This window comes from Daphnia pulex, chromosome 11 (genome assembly GCF_021134715.1).
Source record: "Daphnia pulex isolate KAP4 chromosome 11, ASM2113471v1".
Classification (NCBI taxonomy): Eukaryota; Metazoa; Arthropoda; class Branchiopoda; order Diplostraca; family Daphniidae; genus Daphnia; species Daphnia pulex.
In genome coordinates this window covers 1782341-1806305 of record NC_060027.1, presented here as the reverse complement: position 1 = coordinate 1806305, position 23965 = coordinate 1782341, and the positions used below count along the sequence as shown (strand labels likewise).

At 44.3% G+C, this 23965-nt stretch overlaps 3 protein-coding genes across 5 annotated transcripts; 2 read left to right on the top strand and 1 right to left on the bottom strand.

Moving 5' to 3' along the window:
* The first annotated feature begins 1620 nt into the window (after positions 1–1620).
* LOC124207792 (transcriptional regulator Myc-like) lies at positions 1621–3372 on the top strand. The gene is made up of 2 exons (XM_046605419.1): positions 1621–1849; positions 1930–3372. Exons 1-2 carry the CDS (start codon positions 1826–1828, stop codon positions 2737–2739), a joined length of 834 nt encoding a protein of 277 aa, XP_046461375.1. The 5' UTR covers positions 1621–1825; the 3' UTR covers positions 2740–3372.
* Positions 3373–3470: 98 nt separating this feature from the next.
* Positions 3471–21315, top strand: LOC124207789. 2 transcript variants are annotated; one of them, XM_046605411.1, is made up of 8 exons: positions 3471–3739; positions 4332–4404; positions 14037–14395; positions 15810–16085; positions 16183–16279; positions 19341–19516; positions 19646–19811; positions 20679–21315. In XM_046605411.1, exons 1-8 carry the CDS (start codon positions 3680–3682, stop codon positions 20864–20866), a joined length of 1395 nt encoding a protein of 464 aa, XP_046461367.1. In that variant the 5' UTR covers positions 3471–3679; the 3' UTR covers positions 20867–21315. The 2 variants fall into 2 exon arrangements, with proteins under 2 accessions (XP_046461367.1, XP_046461368.1); XM_046605412.1 differs by lacking the exons at positions 3471–3739; positions 4332–4404 and adding an exon at positions 6370–6660.
* On the bottom strand, positions 20766–23950 carry LOC124207790 (glucose-6-phosphate exchanger SLC37A2-like). Of its 2 annotated transcripts, XR_006880135.1 has the most exons (4): positions 23785–23950; positions 22523–23665; positions 21960–22440; positions 20766–20901 (listed from the first exon to the last, which is right to left on the bottom strand). XR_006880135.1 is itself a non-coding variant. In XM_046605413.1 (3 exons), the coding sequence occupies exons 2-3, from the start codon at positions 23655–23657 to the stop codon at positions 22226–22228; spliced, it is 1350 nt and encodes a 449-aa protein (XP_046461369.1). In that variant the 5' UTR covers positions 23658–23665; positions 23785–23924; the 3' UTR covers positions 21706–22225. The 2 variants fall into 2 exon arrangements, 1 of the variants encoding a protein (XP_046461369.1); XM_046605413.1 differs by lacking the exon at positions 20766–20901 and having other exon boundaries at positions 21706–22440; positions 23785–23924.
* Between the last annotated feature and the right edge of the window lie 15 nt (positions 23951–23965).

Here is a 23965-nt window from a genome sequence, read left to right as displayed (position 1 = left end):
AGTGTCAAGGTGCGGAACTTTTAAAATTCCATAGTTGATTATATTTGTCAACATTTTAAACGTTTGATTCTATTTTTATGAGCATATCCGGTTGTATATATAACAATACTAAATTGTGTATAGATATTATTGGAAAGTCCCGTTCGATTTTTAAATATTATGCCCGGCGGATCGAATGAAATCGATTTGAACCCAAGGATATCCGTAGGAAGGCGAATTAATCTAACGGCATATCTATACATTCGCGAAAATTGTTTGATTGATTTTTGATGATCAATTCTATTATTACATCTCCCGTTGTTTATCCTTGCGCAAAAATAATGATTAGTTTCGCCAAGCTTTTTAATTATTTCATTCCCGAAAATAATAAAAAGAGAAAATTCACGTTTCAAAAATTTTTGTGCGCAGTTTATTAAAATTAAAAATTTTTTTGTTTTGTTCCTATTTTTTTTCTGGGATTATTCCCCCATCGATTTGATTTTTATCGTCGGCCTCTCGGTGAGAGAATCCGACCCGTAAAAATGTGTGGGCGAAATTGACAGAAACTTGCTGCAACTATTTATTATTAAACCAGATGGGGACACGCACATAATGTGAAACGAGATCAAGGACCATGTCAAATCATCTGGAGGAATGTCGACCCGTATTCGGACCCGGGAAAAATATACACACACAGCCGTTTTCATATCTATAAATGCAGCACTCGTTTAGTGCTGGCTATATAGTAAAAACAGATTGCCCGTAAATGTGCTGCTGGGCAACCAGTCAGTCTGTGAAAACATCCAACAGCGGGGGCCTATAAAACACTCGGCATTATACACACGACCTTCCCCATTTGTCTATTTGGAAAAACATTTTTTTGAACGCTCAAATAATATTCGCCCACTCCTGTTACGTATACTAGACTATATAATCGTGAATTCTTTGAATTCGAATATTGTACATATGCGCGCTGGGAATTAATGAGCTTCCGTTCGTTTCAAATCGAAAAATTCGTCGTAGTTGCGAAACTTTCCAAATCCTTGAGCGCTAGTCGTTGGCGCCAGCAAAAGTTTTAATTTTTTTCTTCTTCTTCTTCTAACCCCTTTTACTTGTTTTTTGTTTTTTTCTCCTTCATATATCACGGCAATTCCAACATTTTACGCGCGCCTGTGATGACGGCCATGTGAAAAACCGGTCGGATTTCCCCGTCTCTAATCACAGAGCGCGTTTTGATATCTACAAGACTCCGCGCATATACGGCAGTGTAAATATATACCGGTATTATTGCAGCTCACATTGTTTTGCACATAACCTTTGTTTTGTTTTTTCTATTATTTTATCTTTAATCCAAAAAATAGTCGACACCTTTTTTAAATTTCTCTTTAATTCCAAATCAGTGCAATCAACATAACGGGTCGCACCTTTTATAATTCACTCTCAAGTTCAAATTTTAATGACTTCAATGGAAAAATGTCGAATAATCGGCATCGACTTCGATACGCGATATATAATGAAAACGTTTGAACGTCTAGGAAAAATGTGAATGAATAAAAACAATGTCTTGTCATATCCGACCGGTTTTTTTTTTTAGTTTTCGGGATGACGGCCGTGCTGTGATGGTGGCAAAAATCATCACCGAAAAAAGATGAGGGACCTCTTCTTTCAAGGATTTGGAAAGTTCACACGCTATATAGATTGAAAATTTTTTGCCGATTGCCCACCTAAGGTTTATATACGGAAGTGTCGCCTACGCAGGTTTATTCATTCCATCGTCCACCACCCAATCGTTCACATCCACTCAATAACTCTAATCACCTCGACAGTCGATCATATTATTAATATTATGACTCGTCATCTGATCTTTGTGGTTAGTTATTTTTTAAAAATCATTTGGCAGGTGTAAAAATGGTCCTAATAATGAATTTTATTTGTTTGAAATTCCTCGAGGTGTTGGTCGGAGTGTCCGTCTGGATGATGGAAGCCAAAGCTATTCCGGCCATCAAGCGTCGTCCGTCGTTGCAGAGTAACGTGCGCTCCTTGTTCAGCTCCTTGGAGGTGGACGACATGATGCCGGCGGCCGTTCCGGCGATGATGATGATGCCATCCTTCGTCTACTATCACGTCGTCTCGCCCTTTCACAGCCCCTTTCACCGGATGGCTAAATCGATGATGCCAATGTGGTCGAAATTCGGGTTCGAGTCGTCCGAGGAAGAAGAAGAAGAAGAAGAAGAAGCCGAAGAATCAAAGAAAATTGAAGAAATAGCAAAAATTGAATCAAAGAAATTAGTAAAAGAATCCGGAATCAATCCAGCATCCAGCGCGGAAGAGAAAGAATCCAACGTGGAATCGCCACAAGAAGAAGAAGAAGAAGAAACTCAAACTGAAAACGAACAAGTCACCACCGAAAGTGTTACAGAAGAGACGCAATCCATCGATGGAAACTTGGAGGACCAAGTTCCGACGACGGAATTCCCCGCCGCCAATACGGAATCGACCGATCCGCCAACCACAGAAGAAGAAGATAATTCGATTAATACAGAGGCAACAACCACCGAATTTCAACAGATGGACGATAAGGCTATTATCGTAGAGGATCAACTTTTGATAACAAAATCGCACAGTCATCCGGTGAAAACGTCATCCGGAAGGTCGTCATCCACGACTTACGTGTGCAAATTCGGCAAGTGTCAGCACACGATGGAAGCCAAAAAATTACTTGAACAAGAAATCGAAGCGGAATTATGGGCGAAATTGTAACCACCCCCCATCATCAATCCAAATCAATTTTTATTTAAAAAAGAAACTGGCTTATATATAATTATCCTAACTTTCAAATTTTAGATTTATCGACAAATGAATTTTAATTTTAATTTTTATAACTTGACTGATTAACTATTTTGAAAGACAACAACAACAACAACAACAAAAAAAGGTCTGTGGTTTTTTGTCCTAAATGGTTTCGCTTGAAATATCTTTCCTGTGCATTATTCATTGTGACACCTGTTGTCCGATTATTAAAATGGGAACTTGCGATAATTACATAATGGGTAAATACCCTTGCACGATCTTGAAAACGTCGGCCCCCCCTCCCTTTTGTGGTGTTCCTCTCTATGAATTTGTCAACCTTGGATCGAACGAAAATAGCTGGCTGATTATGGCAATGCACGTTTCCTCTACTGGCATTTGATTGCATTCTTCTCTTATTTTTTTTTATTGTTGTTTTCAACTGCCGTTGTTTGTTTGCCGAACAATTATTTAGCGTGGTTAGACGAATGCCTCGGTTTGGCCTTGGAAAACATCTTGCCATTCGATAATTAGAGAACTTATTGCGTTGTCTAATTCGACCATCACGTTTCGTGAAATCGTCCGTTTCCATTACAGCTGATGCGCCGTCACGAATCTCACGATCAACTGGACGTGTGGTCACGAATTATTTATTCAGCATCAGCTTTTGGTTGACTTGGCAAGATGGCGCTGATCGTCGTCTGACGTCTGCATTCCGAATTCAAAAAATTTGTTTTTGCTGGAATGGTGGTGGCTGCTGGAAAAGAATTTAGGAATTGCATAATAGACGTGAATAAAAATCTGTGTACACCTCAGCCACACATGACAATTTCAAAAGGAAATCAGATTATTTGTGTGCATACCTTGTTTTACAAAACAACGAGGAAAAGTTCCTAGAAAATGTGAATCAAGCATGGCTGGTGTGTCTGGAGTGTCGGCAGTGTGTCGTATCGAATATATCCGGTTACCCCAGGTAAAAAAAATGCATCGTAATAGATCAGACGTATTCTAAAAACATCCTTGAGAGTGACGAGAGAAAAATGTCGAGTAATTGTCACGTTGTTTGTGAGAGAAGAACTGCTGGTTCAAAGACCATGAGATCTCATTATCCCTGGGCTCTTTAAAAACTTACTTTCATGTGTCTCGTCACTTCATCAGCTACCCTTTCACCAAATTTGGCATTCCCCCCTGCTTGTTAATTTAATTCCATGTTGAACCTTGATTTATCGCTGTGCATGAGAATTTGCAATGCAGGCATGTTGAAACAGCGACAAGGTCATTCATATATAAATGAATTCCTCCACCCTGTAATTTCCAACGAAACAAAAAAAAAAAAGGCCAAACAGCAACATGGCTGTTGATAATATTCTCAGCTGTGGACGAGAGTTGATTTGAAAAGTTGCCTGCAGCCAACTTGGTTTTTGAAATGCTGTAAATTGTGAATGTAGCTGAGCAATTCGGCAACTTGTCTGGGCTCAACTTTGCCATGTTTCAGCATCAAATGTGATAAGAGACTCTTGTGTGTGACATGTCACCTCTAACAAATGTATGCAACTTTATTTCAGGTCTGCTGGGTCAATAACTCTATATACGACCACACACGACGATGGGGGCCTGCAAAGTCACAGCAGCTAAAAGGTAGGACAAATATTGCCCTGTGTTATATGTAGCGCACATGTTTCTCTCTGCTCAACTGCTGCACGATGAGCTGCTATAGCCAGGCAGCAGCAGCAGCTGCACGCATGGTTATATGTACATTGTTGTATCATCTCTCCCCCCGCCGTTATTATGACCGTGGGTAGTATAAAGCATCAAATCAAAACTTATTGAGCCGGCTGCTGCTGCTGCTATACTGTCGTCGTGAATCTTTGAATAAGTTTGTAGGACCTCGTAGCCTCTCGTCGACCCCCCATGGCTGGCTGATAAAATATAGAGCGACTCTTCTACTACATCATATATTGCCCGCACATATGCGAAAGAGCCCATCTCCAGTCAGCATGTAAAAAAAAGGAGAGCAGCAAACAAGATGGCCAAAAAGAGATGGAAGGGAAAAAAAGCTATTCGCACACAGCAGGCCCGGGACTATAGGAAATAAAAGCCGTCGTAAAAATAAAGAAAAAGAAGAGGAAAAAACAAACACACACACAACTCTTGGTTGCTAAATAAGTATCAGCGAGCCGGGGAGAATAATAATAACAGCGGCACAGCCCAACACTGACAGCACAACTTTCGAGTGGAGGGTATAAAAGACTCTCTCTATATTTCCTTTTGCTTTTTCGCTCTTGTATTTTTCTCGGCATGTTTTATGTAGGCCTAACTCTGCGTACGGGTTCGTAAAAAAAAAAGCCGAGTTTTATTTTTAATACAAAAAGAAAAGATTTTCTCATTAAGACTCGACCGAATAGTTTCCTTGCACGAAATGCTGCATCAATTAGGAATTCTTCTTGTTGGCCGACCCAAAGTGCTTCTTGCCTCTATATCCCCCAAAGGGGATCACATTCGTCTTTTTGGCCCAACAGGAAAGAAATGGGATATTCTTTTTTTACTTTTTTTGATTTTCATTCGGTAAATGTTTCCCAATGCATATGCAGTTTGGTAGCTAGAGACTATGTCTATTCTTTCTTTTCTTTTCTGGTTGTGTGGGGTCGATGGCCATTGGGTGATTCCGCACCGTTAACTAAGATGAACAGCTCGTGTGAAAATAAGTGTCCTTCTCTCTATAGCCTGGGATCTATACATTTTTCTTGTATTTTTGGTTTTGTCCAGGAGAAAGAGAAACTCTTATCTGTCTACTACTGCTGCTACTGCTACTGGGGTGGTGGTGGTGGGGGGACTATTGGATTGTCAATCGATTAGACTGGTGGATATGGAAGGCATCGGTGCGTATCCATTGAGAGTTTCAGAGAGAAACCGGCCAGCTGCTCTCTGCTGTGTAGTCTCTTAGCTGGCTGGCCCCCCTCTCTATTTTGTGTAAGTGACGTCAAGAGCTTCGCTCGCGTCCGTCCCTCTATGTCCCCAGTGTATTCTGGTGTGTGTTATAACTCCCTCCTCGTTTCCATTTCACAGTTGACCGACTGTCTCGGCCGATAATGGGCCCCAGCCCGGAAAACTTGACGACCTTTTTTCTTTCTTTCATCTCGTTTTGTTTCTTCTTCTTCTATTTTCTCCACTGAGGGGGTTTTGGAAAAATTGTTGACGATTGGCAAATGTCAATTTACCCGATTGGGTGTCACCTTGACGATAGACTTTGAGTGGGGCTGATTTTTCTTTTTTATAGTTGGATGACATTTGCGCCAATGTCACTGATGAAAGGCACATCAAAGACTGTGGGGGGTGGCCGTTGGGATGGATGAGCGCAACTCGGCGTGAACCGATCGGTTGTGTTACACATTTGACGGAAAAGTTTTGATTTTCTGCGAGCTGCGTTTTGATGGCAATTGGCGGACGGGATGGGTTGGTTGTGTCGCCCAACTCTTGATGAAAAAGTTGGCGATCCTCGTCAGTTTCATTCCCACCCCACCACCCGGTTGAAGCGGAGAGTTTGCCGCTCTACCGTTTCACGGCGCCGCGTTAGTGTCTGCTTCCACTTACGTCCGTCCACACACAGTCAGTCGTCAACGTGACGCAGTTGAAACCGGTCGCTTCTTTAACCCGTGTCTTCTTTTTGTGCGAGTGAAGCCAAAGTGTTTTTCTAAATTTCTGGGTGAAAAATCTCAAAAAGTGACGCGATGGATGTGCCGTTCATTTTTTGAAAGTTGGAAAAAAAACAAAATTTAATTTGTTTGCTGATTGATTTGGAAGAAATTTGAAAAATTTGAATTTTTAATAAAACAATGAATCGATGGTCGTCTTCGCCTGGATTCGCCCTACTGCGCCTCGCCTTCATCTTATTGGGTCAGTCGCTTGAACGTATCCAAATATGCGCCCGTCTGAGTTGAGTTGAGTCGAAGCGAATCGAGCAGATGGACGTTTGCAATCAGACACTGAAGAAGGGGGGGATGCGCGTTTGCATTAAGAGTTTTTCGGGATTGGATCCCACCCCCACCAGCTGTGATTGACCGGAAGTTGCATGTCACGACGGGCGGCGGGTGGATAGAGAAAATCCATTCCATCGGGAAATGGAAAAAGAGAACCGCAATGCGTGGCGGTGATGGCCTATTCCATCAGGAATCTTTCCGTTTTCTCCCTCCAGTACAAGTCGAATGAGATTTCCATATTTTCGTGATTGAACGACATGATGGCGGGTCAAACCAATTCCCTTTTGGTGCGCCTATACCCCGAATTTTCCCCCTTCGGTCGATCCATCGCGGCTCGTTGTTGTTTTCCAGGTAAATAACTGGGTCTGGGTAGGTGGTGGTGGTGGGTGGGAACCCTTTTAATTAGTGTTGCACACCCACACGAACTCTGCGATGAACAAGGAAGGGGGAAGATTGAACGGTGTGGTCCGTTCTAAACTCGGGATTAGACTTGCTTATTAAACAGCAGATTGAGATGAGGGGGGATTTTGAATTAGTAAGGCCGTTGGGGATGAGGTCATCGTGAAATATTAACATCCTTCCGACTCCACCACCGGGACTTTCTCTCCCCCCTACACAAACACAAAAGGGGTGATTGTGTAGCAAGGATCTATTGAATTGGGATTCTGGTTGATTGTTGTCGTGACAGTGAGAGAGCCATGGGGGGTGATGGGGTCTTGGCTTCCTTTTTTTCTGGCGATGGATGGATGGATGTTGTTGTTGTACAACAACATGTGTGGTTTGTGTGTCTGTGTGATCGATGAGTGACATGGGGTGGATAGAGAAGAAGATGGTCATACGACTGCTGTGTTGTACTATAGTGGAATAAGCCGTTTTTGATCGATTTGCCACCCTCGACGGACATCAAGTGGCGCCCCTTTTTTCCTCCTTGTAAACAATAGAGTGAAGAGAGAGAGAGTCTAAGGTAAATGTTATCGCTAAAGCCCCCCTCCACTTGTGTTCAATATACGCTTGTGCAACTTTTTTTTCTCTCTCTCTCGTCTCTCTTTCCCCGTGTGTTTGTGTTTGTGCTGCCCATCGCGAGGTAACTTGATTATCTTCTCCGAACGGCCAGTCACTCGGAAAACTCCATTTGCAGTCGCTGTGTGTGTGTGTATGCAGCACTGCAAAGTCCCCCTTCCCTAAGTATCTTTATTGGATTACACTTAATCTAGACATTTGTTCTTTTTCTTTTCTTCTATAGAAAATCGGCTTTCCTTTTTTTTCCCCCTGTTGAAAAATTGAGATTGCCCGATAAAAAGTCACTTGAAAAGAATTTCCAACTTGCGTCTTAAGGGGCGTGAATTTAGAACCGGACGACCTTCCCCCCCCCCCCCCCCCCCCCCATTTGAAGAGCAAAAATTTTTGTCTTATTTATTTTTTCATTCGGTATAGTCAACTGCTCGGGTTGCCGTTGACTACGACGACGACGACTTTGCTGTTACCTGGCGGATTATATTTTTGTTCTTCTCCTCCAGATGTGAGTCGAGTTACTCCCTAAGAACTGGAAACTTTTATCCCCCCCTCGGTCGGTACAGAGAGAAATGCCATGAGAGGAAAAATGGGCTTCCAATTTCTCATAAATGCAACCAAATTTCTGTTCTGGATGAGAAGAAAGTTGAACGAGTCATCCGATCAACAAGTTGCCCGGCCAGAGATAATTGGAACAGTTGCCGGGAGGACTCAATTCCGACTCTTCGTCCCACATTCGTCTAGTCCCCCGTTAGTGACTCGATTTTGACATGTAAAACGCGTGGGAAAGAGACACACACACACACACACAAATTGAACCAATTTATTCAATTCTGTTTCGCCCTTGTCGTCGTCGGATGGTGAGACCCTTTATTATTAGATGATATGCGGCTGGCACCACACGTCGATTCGATTTGGTCTTTTTTTTTGGCAGACTTTGACGCCGTGTTATTTTCTCTCCCCCACCAGTCGACCCATCCGACAATGGCAAATCGCATTCAATGGCAGTTGACGCTAATGCACAGCCCTCCCGTTTTCGTTTCTGACAGTTGTTGAGAAAAGAATAAGAAAATAAAAAAGACAAGAAATGATTTCGCCCAGCGTGTGTATGGAATCGTCGATATTATCGATCCGTTTTGGGAAGCAGCCGTGAATCGAGTACGAGAAAATACCATCGATCTCTTTTTCTTCTTCGTTGGGCTATCGGGAAAAAGAAAATAATAAGAAGAAACGCTGTCGACATCAAGGTCCCCTTTATTCTCTCTGCCTCTTTTTGCACGAAGCTCCTCCTGCTGCCGAGGAGGAGCAGACAGAGTCCATCTAATGCACTTAGATGTGCTCAACTAAATAAACCAGCAGACGGAGAGGACGACGAGAGATGGTAGACACATTTTTGGCGAAAGGTTTTACATCCATCTGGGTCTGAAGCTGCTGCTCGCTATCATCCATCACATTCAATATGAAAGATGAACGTGATGGATCTTAGGACAACCTTTTTACTACCACTACTACTACTGTCCTTCTTCACCTGAGATGATATAGAGGACCGTCTTAACTCTCTTTTGCGCTTTCCATCAATTCGTTAAGAGCTGCCTACCCTGGTTCTATATGATACAGGGGAAAATAAAACACTAGCCTTCCTAACCTCGTAGATAATAAAAGTCGAGATATATCTAATATAATAAACTGAAATTCCGTGTAAGCCGGAAAGGAGGAAAAAGGCCGGGAATCATTTCTTATATCCAATCCTCTTACACGCAAAGAGTAATACCCCGGCTCTTTTCCATCCCATCCACTATATATAATATTTTGATTATAGATATCATGTGAAACGTTGTTGTTGTTGTTGTTGTTTCGCTGCCGGACAACACACAGTGTCTTCCTGTTTGTGGTCGATCCTCTTTCATGTCGCCCTGGAAACGGCGTTTCACTTTCCGACATTGGACACCATTTTCTTTTTTCTTATTCTTTTAAAAAAACAAGAAATTCCCGCCGTTTCTTTTATCTTTTTTAATTCGAATTTTGTCAGTCCCGACGGGTTGTCATAAGAGGGAAATGATTGGAAATGTTGTTGGGCGCAGATGTCGGATCCTTCCCCCTTTTTCTTTCAGGACATTGGCGGCCGCGGGAGATATTGGACGTGAGTAAATGCGTACGTGTGTGTGTGTGTGGCGGACGGGCGCGCTATTTTATTGATTGATTCCATTTATCTTTGGCGCCCCGTCGGTCCGACTTTGCCCTTCTCCGTAAAAGATCCTGGATAAATTCATGGCGTATTTATGCGAGCGGCCATAATATTCCGTTATTCATCCGACCGTGTGATGGATTAGACCAGCCAAACCAGAATCCCGGCCGTCTAGAAAAATGGGGTGTGGAGCGATGGGAGGAGCTGCTGGGCAGTAAACATATTACACATAAATATTATTTAGAACCCGGAGCCGGAGCGAAAGCGGCAGGGGGGATCCATCAGTGCTGTGCCGATCTGTCACCACCAGTGGCAAGATCGGATCACGCGCAACATTTGCTTTCGTCTTTTCTTCTTCTTTCTCCATTTGATTTTGTTTGCCAGTCTAAACTGGGCTGGGACCATCGAAATATCATCCGTCATCTTTTTTCCGGGCAGCAGCAGCAGCAGCAGCCGGCTCCTTTCTTTTTCACAGATGGATCGATGGATGGGATCCCAAGTTTTTCTTCCTTCTTCCATCCAGGGGTGTGTGTATACACAACAACTCCGGATGAATAGTTGCATTTCTTTTGCCTTGAAGGATCTTTTAGCTGCCGCTCAGTCGACTGCGCCTTTCTTGGCCAATCGAATTAACACAAGTTTTTTTTTAAATCATTTTATTCCGCCGTTTTGACGTTGCCGCAAATCCGGATCCAGCTCTTCCATCTATTTTTCTTTTTTTGCGGATTAGCTCCTGTCGAAATCATTTTTCTTCCGGAGGAGGGCTGGAATTTTTTTCCCGTTTGTATTGGCCAATGTTTTTCTTTTCTTTCTGCTCGGATAGGCGACTGGAAGGTAGAAGCGTAAAAGAAGGGATGGATCGGTTGCGTCGATATCCGGTTCCGGTCGATATCCACCGTCTATGCTATGTTGCTGGAAGAGCCATGGTCGTTCTGGCCTAGTGATCAGTGAATTGTGAACGCTACACTACACCAGACTAGGCGGACACACAACAATTCCTCCTCCTACTTCTCCTATTTTTCGCCAAAAGAGACTTGGGTGGGTGAATGTCGTCGTCGTCGTTTCCGTTCGAATGGATCAAAATAATAAAAGAAAAAGAAAAGGGAAATATCCTGCGACTGTCGCACTGGAAAATGTTTTTCCGCCGCGGGTTTTCTGTTGTGTCTGTGTGTGTTGTCTTATATTCCACTGCTGATGTTATTATTACTGCTGCGAGGATTCCCGGGCACAGACACAAAATTTGAATTGGAAATGTTTCAATACATTCCATCCGCTTTTCTACGCACACAAAGACTGAGGGGGGTTGTTGTTTGTTCATCCGCCTAGAAATCAGGAAAACAAAAAAGGATCCTGTGCTTCTTGTCTTTGCGCCACTCGACGACAACAGGAAATTCGAAAACTAAATTCAAATCGATTCAAATCCTTTTGGTTTTGTTTTAATTTAATCACTTGAGAATCAGGATCTTGTGATTATTTTTGCTTATTCCGTGGGATTTTCGTGTAAAAGCTCTCGCCGCCACCGACGATGATGATGATGATGAAATGTTATTCCAGTTGAGGGAACAAAAACCGCCTCTTGGGGGGGAGGAGAAACGGGGGTCCGCCGCCGGTCCGCGCGAGTTTTTTAAGGCCGTCAAACTTGTGTGTGTGTATACGAAGGCAAAGAGGATTTGCCCGTTGCCGCGCTTTTTACGCTGACGATGATGATCCATCATCATCTAATTTGAGGAGGGGGAGCCGCGCTCCGTTAAGGAGTCGATCCCGTTGCCCTGGAAACCTTCAAAAACCCACGACTTACATTTCTTCTTTTTTTTTTCCCCTTAAAAATGATAATCAAGATCCTTTTGCCATTCTTTTTTGTTTCATCAATCTCCTTTTTCTCCACTGCTTTTTGTTTACTTGCAGCGCGACGAGTTATTGATTACGTCAGCATTTTTTACTCGTGGGTGGGTGGGTGGGGGGGATTTTAAAATGAAATAAAATATAAAAACAAGAAGGCGGAAAAGTTTGTTTTTGTATTTTTCGGGTGTCTTGACTGTTCAATTATTTTATCTGCAGTCTCATCATCCGCCAAACGGGACACGACAGGAGGAGGAAGAGGAGTATTTTCAATAAAAGATCCTTCCCCACCCGTTTGGCTGTCGCTCCCGGTCTAACTTGGTTTGTCGTGAATATTTCAATGAGACGAGAAAAACACAAGTCGAGACTGTCTGTCTGGTGGACTTTTCTTCAATAATAAAAATAACGACGCTAACAACCGTGTTTGATCTTTTTCAATCAGAAATGACATTGTGATCCTGCCATCAGATACACACAGGATGCAGAGATGACATTTCCCCCCCCCATGTCGCTCCTCCTCTTCTCATTTTTACATGGGGGCCAACAAAAAGCAAAGAAAATCCTATTTTGGGTCCTGTTTTTGTTTCTCTCGGACGGGTTAACGGCTGGGAATATTAGACGATGCACATTGCTCGTCATGTTATGTGAGCCCCCCGCCCGCCGGAGGTCACGTGACGGCCAAACAATTTTGACTTTTTTTCCTTTTTTGTGTGTCGTGAAAAATGTTGTTGTTGTTCTTCCCGGGAATGGAGAGAGAGTCTTGCCCTTTGGGCGGATGATGATAATCATCTCGGATGCAACAACAAAAAAACAAGGAGGAGGAGGGGGGACCGGGACTCCTGTCGGTCGTAAACAACTGGAACGATTTTCCTCCTTTAGCAAAAAAAAAAAAAAAAGGAAAAAGTTTTACATGACATTCTTCAGGGATTATTCTTTTCTTTTTTGTGATCCTTCGTCGTTTGTCCCGCTGGCCTGTGGTTGTAGTACGATCCTCTTTTTTATTCGGTGGCCTATCGATTCCTTTTTTTTTTCTTCTTGTGTCAGCCCAAGGATCGCCTTCCTATTTGTGTGTGTGTAAAGATGTTCTCGGTAAAGAATGAGACGCAATCAAAAGGATCGCATTGAAAGTGGCAACAACGTGTTATTTGCTGTTGGTCCTCGAGATCCCAAATTCAATTGACGACACTAAAAAAGAAGTTGCAAGGATTTTTTTTACTTCTTTCCCACGGGAGGGTTGGCCTTTTTTTTCCCCGTCGTGTTTGCTGTTGGTTCGCCCGTCAATGTTTGTCGACTGCCGATCCTTTATCTAAATTTGATCCCGAATTTGATTGCGATCTACAGTGCCTAAACTCTTATTAGTATACATCAATCCTTTTTTATGAATCCTAGCCGATTATTTATTTTTCTACATTTCCTTCGCTTGATTTCGTATTTCCCGCCGTACGTATGCCCAGCCAACCGCGGCCATTATAATGAGTCGTAGCCTCCCAGCCCCAGCACTCGCCCTTAATGATGGATCGATCCTTCGCCAACACACACGACTCGGTTTTCTATTTATAATATCTCTCTCATTGTTTTCCATTTTATAAAGAGCGAGAGGAGAGAGTCTCTGCATGCGAGCGCACGTCAAGAAACAATAGAAGCAACAAACTTTTCGGCCAGGATCGAAAAAAATCGAACTTTTTTTTTGTCTTTTTCAGATTTCTTTTTTATTTGTATTCTTCTTCTTCTGTGTGTGTCGATCCCAATAATTGAGGAGGAGCTTATCGAACTTTTCTTTTATGCCGTGGAGATTATTCCACACAACCTTTCAGGGGTCTTTGGCGTTCAGACCTTACAGAAACTTTTGGCCAGGATCGGAAAAAAGGAAAGAGAGAGAAAAAAAAAGTTGGATGGTGATTCGCGTGACGGCCCATGGTGTAGGACGGCCGTTTCCAGCAATCAATTGGCCGGCGAGAGTCCGAATTGAATGGGATTTGATTTTTGGCCCATTTTTCAGTGATTCCTTCCCCCCAGTCCAGTCCAGGGGAGTCTGAATTATTCATGAAGGCAAAGTCCTGGGATGGAATTTGTTGTCTACGTGGGAGGCATGTCGAATGAAGGCGATTTGAATGTGTCAGTCGAACGGCCAACGAGATTTTGCTCTTTCCTCTTCCTTCTCAATCGGCAATTGGCCAACGCTGTGACGTCACGTAGGCAAATGAGGACTAAAGAATTGATTTCAACCATTTCTTTTTTCTATTTTTCTTCTTCCGCAGGATTCGACTGGCACTTGATGATTGAAGCCCACAAGGGTCGCCATCACAGCGCCAAAGGAGGAGGCGGAGTGGCCAGCACCCTGCTGGGCGCGTCCCAGCATTGGGATAACAACGTGGACAAGAGTTACAGTGGCGGCAACGCCAGCAATGAATCAGCGGCTGGCCATCAGCGAGCGCCGCTCTTTGACTGGGAATCGAACGCCTCCAGTGCTGGACCATCGGCCACTTCATGGGCATCGTCGTCGGATCAACCAAAGACGGGCGACGCCGGCCAGCATCATAGCATTCAAGAAGTGACGACCACCCTGGGCCAAACGGCCTTCCTCCATTGCCGAGTCCGTTACCTGGCCGACCGCAGAGTAAAAAACCAAATTTGAAAATTTTTCCTGGATCGATGACGCCACCAACCGCCAAATTTGAATAAATCGATTTTTGATTCCGGCCGGAAAAGAAAAAGGGGGGGGGTGTCGGCACCACATTGAGAGTGGGGTGGGTCCCAGCTGAGGCAAGTGCTTAAGTGTATATAGCACTATAGGAGCTCTCTATAGGCGATAGCACAAATTGAAGCTCATTCGTAAGCAGTGCACTGCGCCGGCAGAAGGAATCAAAGGATCTTCTTCTGGGTGGGGGCTAGATGCACTCCGACCGGATGGATGGGGGAGTCCAAGGTAGAGAGAAAGATGCAGCTGCGTTTATTTTTTTATTGACACAAACGGGCGAGAATAGGAAGTAGGAGAAGTACATGCGACTGTGTGTTATTTGATCTGATCCATTTTTATATATTCCGTCTATTCCGCTTACTCGTGAATGTGCACACGCACAGTGCTCGTGTGGGTGGTTGGGTATCGGCATAAAAGATTACATGCATAAGAATAAAAAATAGCGAGATTGGCTGAAATTGGGAGAGTAGGATTTTTTTATTTTTTATTTTCCAGCAGGATCTTAGATCCTGCTGAGCAACCGAGAATAGTCAACTTTGTCTAAAGAAGAAGAAGAAGAAGCAATCTTCCTCCAGAGAGAGAGAGAGAGGCTTCTCAACTTTTCTCTTTTGCCTCTTCTTCTTTTTTACCTTTTGCAGACGGGCCGCCGAGTCTATAGGATCCCATTCATGTAATATTCCGTCTGCATTTATGATTGCCTGCAGGGATCAAAGTTTTGTTTCCGTCACACATTTTCTTCTTCTTTCTTCTTTCCCCTTTTGGGACTGACGGAGGGCGCCGGCATTGTGTCGGCCGGAATCAATTTGCCCGAACCCGAGCCCGGAACAGATCACCGATGCTTATTATTTTTAACCTCAATCGGCTTTGACTGCTGCTCCGGTTACCAGGAGCGACCGTTGCTATCACGACCCTTTTATTTTTTGTCTTATTCCTGTTTCGTTATTTCTCTTCCTTTTTTTTCACTTGGCTGTGAGCTGTGCGTGTCTAATAAATGCACCCGCCGCTTTGACTCCACTCACTCGTTGGCGTGCCGGCCCCAATGAAACCCTATCAAATCCTCTTCACCTGGCCACTACCAGCGTGACGTCAAACTGCCGTGATTGACGATTTATGGATCCCCCTCCCAACCACCCGACAACTCTTGCTAGGATTTTTTCTTGTTGTTGAGGCGATATTGTGTGTGTAGTTTGTATTATATTGACCTCCCCTTCTCCTTCACCTGGAGCGGCCAACTGCCTTTTTTCCCACTCGCTCTCTGACGTGTCTAATCTCTTTCTATTTTTTTAAATTTGATTTGATTTGATTATTTCTTTTATCCGAAAAAATGGATTAGGTCCTTTGGATGCGTCAGAGGGATCTCCACATTTTGACTTCGGGTCTTCACACGTACACCAACGACTGGAGGATTTCGGCCGTCCACGTCACGGTCCGCCAGCCTCCCCATTCCGGCCCAATCAAATCCAGCAGCAGCAGCAGCAGCTTTCCTGCCTCGCCGTCGGCGGTGGTGCCAACGGGATCCAGGTCGGCAGGATCGAGAAACTCTTCGACTCCTGGTGGCGATTCTTCCGTCTGGGACGACGAGGAAGGCGTCTGGAGTGAATGGACCCTGGTATGATACACTGGCCGGCTCTCTAATCGTGATAATGTGACGTGCTAGGATCTCTCTCGTTCATCATTTCCTTGTTGTTGTTGCTGTTGTATTGCAGAGGATTCGCTCGACAGAGGCCAGAGACGCCGGCCTTTACGAATGTCAAGTGAGCACTGAGCCGAAAATCTCCAAGATCTACCGACTGCACGTCGTCGGTAAGCTCCTCCCGGCCGATTTTCCCGTCTTCTCATTTTTCCTGGGTCCCGCTGTGAAACATGGCGACGTTTTATTTGATTAAACTCGGGAGGGATTTGACAGTTTTCTGGCCGTTTTTATTTATTTTACGGCGCCGTATCAAAATAGAAGAAGAAGAGAAGCGTCGGGGCGCGTCGTTTGATGTCGTCGAAATTTTTATAGACGCGTCTAACAAATAATAAAAAAAAGTCACAAAAAGAAAAAAAAAACGGGCAAAGGATCGATCCTTGTACACACTAGGAAGTGGAGGGGTTGGCTCCCGATCGTCGCGTGCGGGATTTTCTCTTATTTGCTTTTGATTTTCCAGAGTGGGTGAAAGAGTCGGTCGTCGGTCGTCGTCGTGAGCTGGACGCGATTTCGAGTTATTACCACCCCAAAGTCGTCGTCGACTCCTTCCGATTTTATTGATAATCACCCGGCGGCAACAGCAGTCCCGCTGCTGAGCGTGACTTTGAATCCGACACGAGAATTTCGGGTTCCCGTTTTTTTCATTTTCGCAATTCGCCTTTCTTCTTGTTTCTTTTTCAGAGAGTCGATAGAAGAAACGATAATGGCGTGTTACGATGTCGACGTGACATTTTCGGCTGCTTTTTTATTGATAAGCGTCTCCGTTATAATATGGTGGGTGGCCGGGGTGCCGTTGCGATTTAACGTCCGACTGGGGACTCTTTTCCATCGAGAGAGAGAGTCGAATCTTATTTTTCAATAATAAATAATCCGCACACTGTTGTACACACACACATCCCTGAGGGGCGGGAACCCCTCGTGAATGATTCAACAGTGTCGAGCCACTCTGCACATCAAATCGCTCACCAAATAAACAGACGCCCGTCGTCGACTTGTCTAGAAACAAAAACACAGACGAATGAGAGAGAGAAAAAAGCTGCCAATCCTCTTTTCTCTCTTTCTGTTTTTTCCTTTTTGCAGAAGAAACAAAAAATATAAAAAGGATCGGATGGAAAACTGTTCTTGGTTTCTTTTTATCAATTCCAGTAAAAACGAGGATCCATCCGTCACTCCGAGACTTTTCCCCTCCCGCAACTTGCCATCCAACTGTGCTCAACGTTAGTCATTTGTCAAGGGGGGTGGGGGGAGCTGTGTGTCGAACATTTTGGGCCGGGTGTTAATGCGATCCATATCGAATCGATTGTTATCTTCTATCAAAAAGAAAAAAAGGAGAACATTTTTTTGGCTGGGCTACAACAAATTCCACGGGTGGTTTGAGCTTCGTCTGTCGTGTTTCTTTTTTTCTACACGTTACACGATTTCCTTCTCTTGTCTTTCTTCTTCTTCTTCTTGTATTTTTATTCTTTTATTGATGACCCCAGGCGGATACAATAAACCCATTCGACCCACCCCCACGACTCTTTAGGGGGTATATATATAATACGATAAGGCTCCCGGGGCCTCGGGGCTGCCAAGTCCCTCGTCACAACATCAATTTTACAGCTGCTGGCCTGCCCGGCAGAGCTTCTTCTTCTTTTCTTTTGTTGCTGGGATTGTCGGTCGCCGTCATCATTATCACCGCACGCTCTTTCCGATTGATGATTAACGCGCACTCGACACACCAACCAACCCATCGATCTAAGGAGATTATTCCCCGGATTGAATTGGAATTTTCTTTCAGTCTCATTTGTTTCGTTTTGTTTTCTTAGTCGATTTGATGGTCGGCCATTTGCCGGGCCGGCAGAGAGCTCTTCGTTTATACGAGCTCTTATCTTTAGTAGTTGAAATTGATTGGATCCCGCACCTTATCCCCCTCCTTCTCCGCTGTTGTTGTTGTTTGTGTCTGGGAAATAAGAAGAAGAAAGAGACACACACACTCGGTCGGTTTGACTTGGTTTTGATATGGATGAAGCGTCGAGAGCTTTATGAGCTAATCATATTCGCCGGCTCTCTCGAAATAGTCTGTGAGGGTTTTATTCCTTCCTTCCTTTTGTGTCTTCCGCCACTGCTGCCGGGCCTCCCCACACACACTCGGCGGCGGCCGGCTCTTATTTATTAATGAGGAGTTTTGCCCCGCCGGAGCAAGTGCTGCTGCTGGCTCGCTCCTGGCCCGAGCTGGCGCTGGCTGGCCAACAACACACCAAAAGTTGGGGCGCAAAAGTGACTCATTCTCTCTCTCTCTCACTTGTTCTTCTTCTTCTCCTTTACTGGATCTAGGAGTCACTTTCTTTGAAGAGTTACTTATAAGGAGCGACTCCTATAAGTAATGCCATCACGTGTCGGCTCCTCTTATTCTCCTCGTTCATAAATGCCAATTGAATTGAATTCACTTTGGCGCCCTTTCCTATTTCAAAAACGTCAATGGCGTGTTTCTCCCCTTTTTGGGAGACTTTTGTGAACGGCCCGGGTTCTCAGACGGGCCACAAGTTTTTTATTTTTTGCGGCCGGTGAAATGTTTTGGTTCCATCCCCGTCAGTTTTTATTGCCCGTCTCTGTCACGAATCGATTCCGACCAGAGAAAGGAAAAATTTCTTCCGGTAGAGTTTCTTCCACCTTTTCACATCCAGTTGGGAAAAATTGCGTTTACGTTTAGACGGGCGCGGGGTGTACGGCAGGGTTGGTATTGTATTATCCAGTTATTCCTGGAAATTTATTTTTTTCCAACGAGCGCAGGAGCACAAAAGTCGATTTCACTCCGCCATCGTTTCCGGCTGCGGAAAAAACGTCTGGGAAATGATGGAAGAATAAAAAGGAGCCGACATTTTTCTTTTCACTTTTCTTTTTTTGGGGGGAGGGTTGTGAAACGTGTGGGAAGGTTAATTGGATATTCCAGGAATATTCAACTGGGCTTTTCTTACGAATAAATCGATTTCGATCCGATCCTATCCAACTCGTTAAGTTTTACACGTCAAAACTTCTTGCCTTGGTTATATTCTCCCTGCAAGAGAATTCCGGCCGAATTTCGTGGGTGGTGGCCTATTACGTCGTCGACCTCCTCCCCCTCATCAAATAATAAAATTGCCAATTGATTCCAATTTGACGCCATTTTTCTTTTTGTTTTGTCATTTCCGCCAGTGTCGAAGGCGTCGATCCTGGGCAGTGCCGAGCTGTTTGTCAAAAAAGGCAGCGACATCAATTTGACTTGCGTCACGGTGACGGACGAGCACCAGCAGCCGCCGTCGGGGCTTCTGACCGCCAGCCCGCCCGGCAACAAGACGCCGCACTACTTCACCTGGCACCACAATGGACAGGTAAATGAAAAATAAATAAATCCAATTTGAATAATTGCGTGTTCGACCGCCAGCGGATTAAAAAAAAGAAAAAAGAAATAATTTTGTTCTCTTTTCCGTCCGTCCGTCCGACGTTCGATGTTCTTTTAGGTGTTGAATTATTCGGCCCGCGGCGGGATGAGCGTGACGACGGACACAATCGATGGTCAAAGTCGACTCCTGCTGGCCAGAGCGGGTCCTCGTGATTCTGGCAATTACACGTGCGTGCCCGGACCGGGAGCCACACCGGCCTCTGTCACCGTCCACGTCCTCAACGGTAACAGATGAGCCAGACAATATCGTGCGCGCCCAATTTTCCTTCCCTTTTTCTCTTTCTTGTTTCATGTTAATAATCGTAACTTTGCCGGGAATTGAATCAGCCATATAAATCAATTCGCCAAATAAGAAAGAAGAAGAAAAAATGGGAGGAGCCACAGCAGATGGCTCTGACCTTTTTGACTTGATTTACAATTGATAAGTTTCTTCGGCGAAGGACCTTTTCTCTGCAGTTGCCGGGATTCTTCGTGATAATCTCTTTAATCGGTTATACGATCGGCAATCAGTGAGTGCCGTCGTGACGCAAGAAGCGACTAATGTTCAGGTCAGATGAAAACAGCCAACAAAAAAAGGGAGGAGTCGACTTTTTTCCGGGTATTGGACCGTGAGTGTAGCAGTCGACGATCAATACAACAGTCCAACTCTTTAAAGGAAATAATGTACACGGCAGAATCACAGAATCAAAGTCGAGTTTTGAAAAAAAAAAAGATGAAAAAAGATTTTTAATTTTTTTGAACCAGTCGCTCCGCTGTTTTCCTCCTTCCTTTTTGGTGGTGACGGAATAAGGAAAAAAGGGGGAGGAGGTCGTATCCTCTTGATGGATAACGACACCATTTGGACGTGAAACAGGCACTTTGAGAGCTCGATAGTTTTCCGCGATCCGTCTTAGTATACAACATCTCATTTTTATCGCCCACATTTCCATCATTTATTCCTTCACAAGAGTTGATCATCATACAAATGGATATTCATCGTTTATTTCCTTCCCCTATTTTCTTTTAGAGGGTGTACCAAGAAAAAAATAATAATTCCGGAATCAATTCCGGCCGGAATTAAAAAAAAAATTTTTCTTAATTTTTTTTTTCAGGTGAACAACCAGCGGCGATGCAGAGGGATAACGCTGGCTGCATGGCGACACCTTGGTGGAGTTCTCTGCCTGGCCTGACCACGAAATCAACTACCGGCAGTTCCGCCACGTCCTGCTGGACGGCGCTCGTCACATTGGCCGTTTCATCGTCGTGGTTGACTCGATTTCAGCTCTGCCACGTCACTTGACCACTTTGACCACTTGCCACGTGAACCATCACCTCCTAAAATAAGAAAAAAAAAGTTCAACAAAAAAAAATTAATTTTTTTTTTCAATGTCTTTTTTCTTCTTCTTTTTTTTTAGTCTAAAAAAAAGTTTTGAATAATTTTATTGGAAATTCTTGTCGATCAAAACCCCAAACAGTCATCGATGGCAAATTTCTTTCAACAACCAAAAAACCTGTAATAATATTATTATTGTCTTTTTCATGATCTCTTTCTCATCACTTAACCTATTATTATTATTATTCTATACATACAAATTCCTTTTCCTTTGTGTTCCCTTAACTGTCCACTTTGTTTAACGTCCTTCAATATTAATAGCAAAAAAAACTATATCTCACCCTCACCAAACTTACAAAACCACAACCCATCCAATATTATATAATGATGAATATGAAATGAGCTCCTTTTTTTAACATTTTTCTGTTTTTTTTTTTTTCGGAACAAATTTGTATTTGCCGGAGGAGAGACGCTGTGAAGAAGAAAAACCCAACCCCGCCCACCAAAAAAAAGGAGAATGCGATAAAAGATAATTTCTAACCATCTTCTTTCTTTTCATTTGATTTGCCTTGTCGACTACCAACCGATGCCATTTCCAAATGGCAGCGAATAGAAACGAAAAAAAAAAAAAAATGGGCGGTAGACTGTGTGGAAACAGCCGAGAGCTATTGATATGGAGATCATCTTTATTGTGTGATATTCAAATCGAAACGTATTATACGACCCCCGAGATGGGATAGAAGGAAAAGGGGCCGTCTGCGATCTGTTGGGTTTCGGGCACGTGCCAAGTCGAGGACTTTGGGAAAAAGAAGAAAAAGGCAACTTTATTTCGACTTAACTTCCATACGTACATACATTCATACATACAAACTGTACACACATACAACAACAACAACAACAAAGAAAAACATCAAACAAAGACCCTCTCTCTCTCTCTCTACCCTTTTCTATTATGCATCACATTCAAGTTGCTCTTTTTTCTTACCCTCCGTGTGGGGTTTCTATAAGCGAAGTAAAGAAAAGTCGATTTTTTCTTCTTCTTTTTTTTTTTTTAGTTTACCTTCTTCGTGAATAATTGAAAATGGCGTCGTGAAAGATCCACCGAGAAGAAACTCTGGGAGGCAGCTGAAAAGAAGGAAGGGATCTCTCTATTTTTTTTCTCTCCTATTGTCATGGCAACGGGCGGGGCTCCATTGTATCGGGTAATTGTTGTCGGTTGTGTGTTCTTTTTTTTATTCTTTACTTGTGCGATGGATATATTTATAGATTTCTTAAAGGTGCCTAAGGTGCCATTATAGTGCGGTTGTAGAGGAGGCAGGAGAAAAGTCAGACTGGGCGGCTTGTCGGTTCGTCGTCGTCGTCATCGTTACTGCTGGCCTGACTCGAGTCGCTCAAGGCGGCACGTAACAGAGCCACAGCTCCTAGCGATGACAGCACCACCATTAGCAGGAGAACGCCCATCCATCCCCAGCGATGGGCAACCAGACCAATGATGGGACCCTCGATGACCGTGCCTACACTCCCGGCTCCGTTTACAAGTCCTGGACAAACAAAACCCCGAAACAAAAGAAAATATCCAGGTCAAAGTTTAAATAACAAACCAAAAAAAGATAAAAATCGAACCTGTCAAAGCAGCTCCGGCTCCTAGTCCGTTTCGTTCACCCAATCTGGCTGGAATGGATCCGCTGAGAAGCGAGTCGGGTCCGGCATTGGTGGCGCCGGCCAGCACCAGGCAGATGATATTGATTGCGGCTCCCAATTGGGCGGTCAGGGCAAACAGGAGCAAAGACAAACTGCTCAAGATGGTCAATAGACAGAGCGTGGGAAGCGATCGGCCGGCGAAGAGTCTGGGCGTCAGGAAACCCACCAGAGCGCTGCCCAGTCCGCCGCCCACTTCGAAGGCCGTCGACATCAGGCCGGCTTGAACTTTGTCGTAGTTCAAATAGTCGAGCAGGAACAGCGGCAGCCACATGTACATGCAGTAGCGGACGACTTTGAGCGTGAAAACGGCCAGCGTGATCTCGGGGATCAACGGGATCGCCCACAGACTCAACCACGATTTTATCGTCGACGTCTTTTTACGAGCGGCGATTATTTGACTGGACGACGACGACGACGACGGCCGAGCTGGGCCCTGTCCCATCTCCTCGGGACTGTAAACCAGCCCCAGCGTTAACAGGGACATCAAGATGGAAAAGCTGGACGGTAACAGATAAGACAGTTGCCACCCGTAAACGCTCAATGTCCAGACGGCGAGCCCAGTCCCGCATATGCCGCCCACAGAGCCGGCCGTCGAGAAAATGCCAAAGATGGTGTCCCTCTGCTTGTCAAAGTAGGAAGCCAGACATTTGGAACAGGCTGGCCAGGTGGGAGCCAGGCAAGTGCCGCAGAGGAACAGCATCAGGAGGGAGAAGTGAAACGAGTTGGCCAATCCAAAGAAAGCCATGGAGAGTCCTGCCGAGAAGAGACAACAGGCCATGGTTTTCCTTGGGCCTTGGTGGTCGGCTAGAGGTCCTAGAAAGACTTGCATCACAGCATACGGTAGCAGCAAAGCAGTGTCCAGTATGCCCAGTTCAAACTTTGACAAATGCAAATCCTCGGCAATGTCTGATTTGATGACACCCAAAGGTTTCTTCAACAGGTACGTTGAGCCAAAGCCAAACCACAACACAACAAAGACTAGAATTCGGTAGGATTTCTTGGACATGGACCGCAGAGGGTGGACCAGTGCCCAATGACTCTCTGCCAGGATATCCATGGCTTACCCTGAAACATACAGGGAATTAAAATGGACGACATTAGGTTCGTAGCACGAAAATGCGAACTCAGCGGTATTGCTGTGACAACTAGAAATCGAGCAACATAAAACACCATATGCAGCTTACCTAATGCTGTTGACTAGATTTTTACGGAAGGAGGAACAAGGTAAATAAATACTATTTTACAAAATGTTCAAGGAACTATTCACATGTTAATAATGTTGAAACGTTTAGGAACGTAAAAAATCTCTTTTTATTGACATTTTTGGGCAGTCGGATTACAATCAGCTGATTGCTGTCGTCTGCA